Source organism: Octodon degus, unplaced genomic scaffold (genome assembly GCF_000260255.1).
Source record: "Octodon degus isolate 3935 unplaced genomic scaffold, OctDeg1.0 scaffold00230, whole genome shotgun sequence".
Lineage (NCBI taxonomy): Eukaryota > Metazoa > Chordata > Mammalia > Rodentia > Octodontidae > Octodon > Octodon degus.
The window spans coordinates 3,163,587-3,171,288 of record NW_004524806.1 but is presented as its reverse complement, the minus strand read 5'-3'; the positions used below and the strand labels follow the sequence as shown (position 1 = coordinate 3,171,288).

Here is a 7,702-nt window from a genome sequence, read left to right as displayed (position 1 = left end):
TTCCACTGAGCCATCTCCCCGGCCCCGAGGATTGACTTTCTAAAGAGAAATATTTTGCCAGATCTGACCTGAAAAAATAATTTTCAAGTAAACAAAATTCACTGTATGCTCTTCCTAGGCACATAAAGATGCCATGATATTTCCTGGTTGTCTGGGCTTATTCCTCCTTTATCCTCACCCAGATGCAAAGCAAGTACTGTCACCTAAACTGCTCTTTCTATATCAAACATATTCTTTCCCTGTGAGGCCTTCCTTATGAGGGCCTTCTACCTGTAGTTTACCACTTGGAGACCATTTGATAAAATTATTTGCACTAACTTCATACTGATAATGATTCTAGGATAATTTATATTTTTAATGGGAGTGTATTGAATACAGAATCCCTAACCCTAAAAGCAATCTACTAATTGTTTTTGGATTTTTTTTTTACTGTCCCCTCTATCATCTATGTCTTTTCATGATTCAGAGTCTTTAAACATGCTAAAGCTTCTGGCTAGAATGACCTCCCTTGCCTCTGCTACCACTCCCAGTCTGATGAATTGCTACTCATCAAGACACTGTTCAATGTGGTCTTTTTAAGAAGTCTTCTCTAGATTCCCAGGCTGAGTTCATTGCTCTCTCTTTTTATAAATTTGTCTTGCAAGACATGGTGGCATGTGCCTGTGATCTCAGTGTGCTGGGAAGCTGAGGCTAGACGATTGTAGTTTTAAGCTTAGCCAGGTCAATTTAGTAACTGAAGGAGATCCTGTCTCAAAGTAAAAAACAGATAAGTTTAGGGTTGTACTTCTATGTGAAGGTCCTGAATCCAATCCCCAGCATGGAGTGGAGAAACAAAAGGTGAAGGAGAAGGAGGGGAGGAAGAGGAAGAAAGAAACATACACCAAAAAACTCTTTTTTGTCTCAGACCTTTGGTCATTTATACTTTCAACAGATCTAGGTTGACCTCTGCTCCCACCAGTCCAATGCGGCCAGCAGCCTTCATGTGGCTGAACCAATAAGACATATTTTAGTCTTCATCTTCCTTGACCTGTCAACAATACCTTATGCTCCTGATCATCACCTTTTTCTGTTCTCTACTAATTCATCTTTAAACTGTCTTCATTTGGTTTTCTTAATCTGCTAATCTTTTATCTCCCTTTCTTTTTCTCCATCTCCTTCACTGGTTTATCTTCTCCCTAATCTGTAGATGTTGGTATTCCTTAACAGTGTGTCCTGGCTCCTTTCTCACTCACACCCTAATGTCTCAGTGAGTGAACTCTTCTACACCCATGGCCATAATTACCCTCCATATGAAGATGGCTCTCAGGTGGATGTCTCCAGCCTAGACCACTCTCCAGAGCTTTAACCACCAATCCAACCTGTCCCTATGGGAGTTTTGCAGGTACTCTAAACTCAGAAAGTTCAAAAGTCCCATTGTTTTCTACCTGATAGCAGTACTCCTATTCTTGCATTGGCCAAACTAGAATGTAGGAAGTTATTGCTGACTCACCTACCTCTCCTTACCATCATATTCAATGAGCTGTTCTTAAGTACTTCTATTTCTCAGTATTGATTTCTCGTTTTCTCTACTGCCGAACAAGTTATCACCTACTACTACTGCAGACTTATGACCCTGTATCCACTTGATGCCTCCAATACAGTATATTTCTATACTCTTCAAAGATTTATTCACTCATCAGAAATAATTTATTGGCGGGCTGGTGAGATGGCTCAGTGGTCTAAAGCACCCACTTAGAACAAGCTAAGCTTAAGCAAAGCACAGGGACCACGGTTCAATCCCCCAGCACCACATGCCAGCCAGCCCCGCCCCCTGGTGGGCTAAGCTGGCCACACACACACACAAAATAAATAAATAAATAAATTTAAAAAATAAAGAAATAATTTATTGGCTGCAAGGAAAGCCAACATTTTGGCCCTAGCCTTTCAAGGTCAATTATGACTAAGGACATATGAGAACTTGTACTGTAACAGCATGTAACTCTGTAGTGTCCCAAAGTTTCTGATCAAGAAGATTATGGGGCCAAAGAGGAAAGTGATCAATGATGTAGAGTGTGCCTAAGGAGAGTCACATGGAAAGAAAACATTCTCTCAGGCTTTCACAAGAGAGCACATTGGCCAAGCAATGGCCATGACTCATTCACATGGCTGACACTGACAAAGGTTCTACAATCTGAGGTACAGGATCTCAGGATAAATCCTGAGGGGATTTCACTGACCTTATCAGACCCAAAAGCTACAACTCTTGTTGCATAGGTCCTGCTTACCTTGGTTTTAACCATCCAGCAGAAAAGTCTGAAAACGAAGTATAAGAAGTAAAGCCAGGGGGCCTGGCCCTAGCTCAGGCATTTAAGTGGCTGCTTCCGCAAAGCTGTCAGCCTCAGGTTGCTGGAGTTCGAACCTCACAGCTCTCCTGCTGGCCAAAAGTGCCCTGAAGGCATTCGAGGAACAAAAAAAAAAAAAAAGAAGAAGAAGAAGTAAAGCCATGCTGTTACGTTGAACTGTAGGGGACTCAGGTCAATAATTTCTGACATTGCCAGTGAAGCGGAAGACCCAATACTATTATGGACTACTGGACTCTTTTAGAATATTTTGCTGAGTTTACACACCTATAATATGCAAATGACAGAACTAAACAAAAAAGGGGATACAGATGAATGTCCATTTTGTATCTGTGTATTCAAAATGATTAGGATAGGTATATAGTTACGTTCTCTTAATGAATAGAGACATTTGTTCTAATAGTGTTTTTTAAATAGGATATCATGTTCATATCTTGTACAGCAAATAACCACTAGGAAAAGAGTATGCAATGTGTTAATTATTGAAACTATCATACCAATTTGATTTGAAACTGTCTCATTGCTATTTGTCTCTCAATAAAATTATGGGGAAAAAAAAAAAAGAATTTATTTAGCCACTGCTATGTGCAAGGCACTTCCTCCTTATCAGTGATATAAGGATGATGAAGACCAGCAATTTTTTATCTACTAAAACTCTATATAGAGAGTGTATGATGGGGCGTAGGAGTTGGGATGAAGATTGTGTAGAAAAAGCAAACTATTTTTCCTCTGCTCTTACACAATCAATATATAAGGCTTCTGTTGACTTCAAATGATTTGGAACTCTCTCCCCACTAGCAAGCAAGCTCAGTGTCCTCTAATCCAGTTCAGTTCTGATGCTGTTAACCTGGAGATAGTATCAGCCCACAGGTTGAACACTCAGTCTTCAAGGATGCATCCTCCATTCTAGCTGAAACCCTAGGTTATTTCACTTGTGCTTCTGAGTGAGGGAAACACTTATAAAAAGTATTACAAAGGATATAGAGAAGTGATTCATAGGACAAAGTATACAAAATAGAGTACAGTTGCTTTGCTTTTTCTGGAGCAAAGATTTTTTTTTTTCTGATGATAAATTCCAAGTACCTAGAACATCTTCCTGCATATAGCTGGTACTCTATCAGTAATTGCTGAAAGAATGAATGTCTATTTTGGTTTTACACTGTATTGTAATCATGTGTATGATTATTCTTTTTTATCTGCCTCAATCCTGGAATACAATGTGTAGTCATCTTCATATTACTAAAGACATGGTCCTAACATGCGGTACCTGGTAAAAATTAGCTTCAGTTATGCATACATTCATTCAGCCAATAATTAAAGAGCTAGGAACTAAGAATACAAAGATGATTAAGATATTTTTACTAGGGTCTAGGGGTGGAGCTCAGCCATGGAGCTCTTGCTTAGCATGTACAAGACCCTTAGTTTGAGCCCTAGCACTGTAAAAATAAAAATAAAATAAAATATTGTCATTAACCTCAAGGAGTTTACCCTAATGATAAAAAACAGGTGAGTAGGCCTGATAACAGTGTTTAGTAGTAAGTACTACAAAAAAGGTAAGAACAAACACAGCCTTAGGAGTGTCAGGGAAGGTCAGCAGGCAAAAGAAATAGTGGAATTGCCTTCAGCCAGATGAAGAAGAGAACATAGGAGTATCACAGGCAATGTCCAAAGGGAGAAAATAGGGCCTTTTCTTTCTTTCTTTCTTTTTCTTTTTCTTTTTGTATTTTAGGGAAATAGGGCCTTTTGGAAATCTTGAAGTAGTTAAGTAACCTGGTGTTAGATGAAGCTGCAGTGATGGGCCAAGATCATAAAGCACCTGAACTTTATCCTGAAGACAATGGGAGTCATTAATGGGTGAATAATGAGGCAGAAGAATAATGTGGTCAGATATGCATACAAGACTACTTGTACTCTAGTCTGGAGAATTCATTGGAAAAACAATAATAGTCATTGTAAAAGATGATGTTGGCCTGCACTAAAGTACAGGTAGTGGCAAAAGAGATTAATGGAAAAAAAAAAAGAGATTAATGGACAGATTTGAGAGATATTAAGGAAGTTGGATCAATAAAATTTAGCACCTACTTAGATATTAGGATAAGAATGATGGAGTGATCATAGATGATTCTCTTGTTTTTAATTTGGGCACATTGGATAAGTGAGAACAAAGATTAAGAATGGACTTAGAGAGGCAGATAATGAATTCCAATTAAGATATATTGGAGTTCTTTAGAACTTATGCATGGAGACTTTCATTAGGCATTCAGATACACATATGGATGTAGAATTCAGATGTAAATTGAATGTGAAATATGGGAATTTTTGCTTATGAATGGCAATTGATTCCTAGGAATTGATGAGATCACTCAAAAAGAATGGAGAAAAAAAGGATGAAAAGATAACCAGAGAGAGAACTCTGGGAGAATATACAAGTAAAAGCATTCTTAAAGCATTTTTAAAGGGAACAAATAAAGAAAAAAATGACAAATAGGAACATATAGAAGGGATGCTTTCTAGTGCTACCTAAATATTTCTACTGGGGCTGAAAAAATAACTGAGCAGTCTGAGCACCTGCCTACGAAGCTCAAAGTCCTGAATTCGATTCCCAGAACTGCATGCTGGGCCAGCTCCAGAATCCTGGGTGTACCATGCTAGCCCTGAATCTAGGCATGGTGGTACACACCTGTAATCCCAGCTCTGGGGAGGCTGAGACAGGAGGATCACTATGCATCTGAGCTGTGTAATAAAACTCTGTATCAAATAAATAACGATTAAAAAAATAAATATTGCTACTGAATCAACCAACTGTCCTGTCTATGCTTAAACAAAATCCTGTTCTTGAGTTTCTCAAAGGAGACTATGTTATTAAACCAAAAATAGAAAATAGAGAAAGGTTACACAGTAGAAAGCATCTATTCAGGACTTTTTCAGACCCATGTGAATACTCTTCTCCAAAGGCTGTATTGGTATTTGAATCATAGTATCCCCTTATTAGTCTGAATGCAAGAAAGCTATGTTTGAAATATAATATGAAGTACACTAAGAATCATTTGATGCTCATTTAATCTTTATGTCATCCAGACAATCTTTCTAATCTACCTGACTGCTATCTTTTTGCTTGGCCAGTTGGCTTTGGAACCAAATACTCAAACTTCATACCAAATATTCATCTGAAAAATGTACCTTGAACATTCCTTTGTTAAGGAATGTATTGTTTTATAAATGTGTTGTTTTATATAGAGCATATAGATTGTCTATGTTAGCAAATGTCCCCTGATAACATACTGCTTTTGAACCCCCTAATTTTCTATGAACCATTGAAAATTCCCAGGCCCACTGGTTGTTTTGGGATTGCATACATTTTTGATGTTTTGACTAACTCACTGCAATAAAATTGTAGTTCTTCAACTTGTAATAAAACCCTGGTTTATTTGAACAATAGAAGAAAAATAGAACAAAACTATTAAACCATCAAGCCAACTTGTCATTTGAGAATTTATACACCATCTTCTCTTGTTTCATATGTTCCCAGACCTGATGGAGAGGAGGACAGTTTGGTTTCAGTGGAAAGCATGCCCAAGCAACATTTCTAGACAATTTGAATTTTCCAAGTATTTTTTCTTATAACCAAACCATAACAAATTCATCTCCTAGGTAAAGAAGTTGTTTATGTGTTTTGAGCTTGTATGTTGCTATTTCCTTTACTTTATAGCCGGCCATTTCAAACTTCTGCGTGTGTAAGCAAACCAGGTATTTGATAAGCAGCTCTATTTATTTTCTCAGAGTTTTACTACTCTATATAGTCAATGTCTTAGTTTAAGCTACAGGGAGTTTGTGGTCTCTGTGATCAGGAATTCAACTGCTTTTCAAAACTAGGGCAACCCATTCAAGACCCCTCTGTCTCTCAGGAGTTATTCCTATTCCCCATTCCTTTTCTCTGATGAATTTTCTTACTCTTAAATGAAACTAGAGCATAAAATAGTGTTTAAACCACCCATCCCTAGAATAAATCATGTTACATGGTAATTAAATGCTTTACTGACATTCCTATTTGGTAGTAATAATACATTAATAATTATAATAACATGAATGTATATATAAGAGATAATATTGGAGCCTTTGCTAGATATTCTGACAAGTCTTGCATTAAAATATTTTACATTCAGTTTTCCTTCCAAGGAGAGAACAGAGGACAGGAAAAAAACCTTTCCTCCCATCTAGTGGCTGAAAAAATGTAAATGTCCTCTATGTGTTTCTTGAACTTCTGGGCATCTAGAGATTTCCTAACTGGTTATAATATATCCAGTTGTTACTTAGTTAACTGAAAATAAGTCGTAAAATCTTTACCAAAGCTGAGCCTGCTGGAAATGGTGATGTTTCATGATAACTCACTAATCAAATTCACTATAATCAATAATATACTTCTTTTTAGTAGAAGAGTCATGGATCTTCTTAATTCACTAATCTGAACATACTGGAAAGACAAGGCTATATGTCTCTGCTAACTAAAATTGGTACTTAAATTATGTTTGCCTTTAAAGAATCAGTGATCTAGATCTCTTCTGACCCTTAATTGCTCCTTGTTGGCCCCACACCTTGACAACCCTTCCCTTAAGAGTTAAATGAGCTGAATTCACTGGAGAGAGCCAAGAAAATGTCCCAAAACAGGCTGCCTTCAGGGGACCTCAGCTCCTGAAACTTGGAATACCAGAATCTGATCCTGGCAGCAGGGCCTTGGTATAGGGCCAAACCAACCCACAGAAAAGCAGGTTTGGATCCGTTATGAGCTTGAGGGATTAATGCTTGGTCTACCTGTCTTATATATGTCTTGTACAGATGTCAAAGCCTCTGCTAAATTGTGCCTTTCTCTGGTAATTCTCACAGATGCAAAGAATGAATTTTGTGTACAGTCAGCAAAGTTCTGAGAGTTCCAGGAAGAAGAGGAAGGTCAGCGAACCAGTGAAAAAGATTCATCTCTAACAGAAAATAAAAGCTAGATGCTTTGTCTCATTCAAAATAATTGAATTTTTGCAAAACATGTATGAAGTATGTAAGCAACAAATTAAAATTTCATAATCAAAACTTTTTTCAAATTTGTTTCTAATTTTTTAGTCAGTGCCAAACTAACTGAGTAGGATTTAGGTTCATTTTGCCACAAGGAATGAAGGTAGCTAGACTGCTTTGGGATAGCACCACTTCAAGTCTGAGTTAGAGGTGAGACATGCTTTGTTTATAAAAGAACTACAGCACCTATAAGCTGTTGTTCTCATAATAAAACTTTCAAAGTATTTAGACTACTATAAAACATTTCAACTTGTTTTAACTTGTGTCCTGGAATCTCTCTATAGCTTTATTAAAATTCCCAC

At 37.4% G+C, this 7,702-nt stretch overlaps 1 protein-coding gene across 1 annotated transcript in view; it reads left to right on the top strand.

Annotated features, from left to right (window-relative positions):
* Positions 1-7,363, top strand: part of Hormad2 (HORMA domain containing 2) — a 135,866-nt gene extending 128,503 nt beyond the window's left edge. Inside the window, exon 11 of the mRNA XM_023705848.1 lies at positions 7,221-7,363. Coding sequence (XP_023561616.1) covers positions 7,221-7,316 — 96 coding nt within the window. The 3' untranslated portion in view covers positions 7,317-7,363. The remainder of the gene's footprint in view (positions 1-7,220) is intronic.
* Positions 7,364-7,702: the final 339 nt, after the last annotated feature.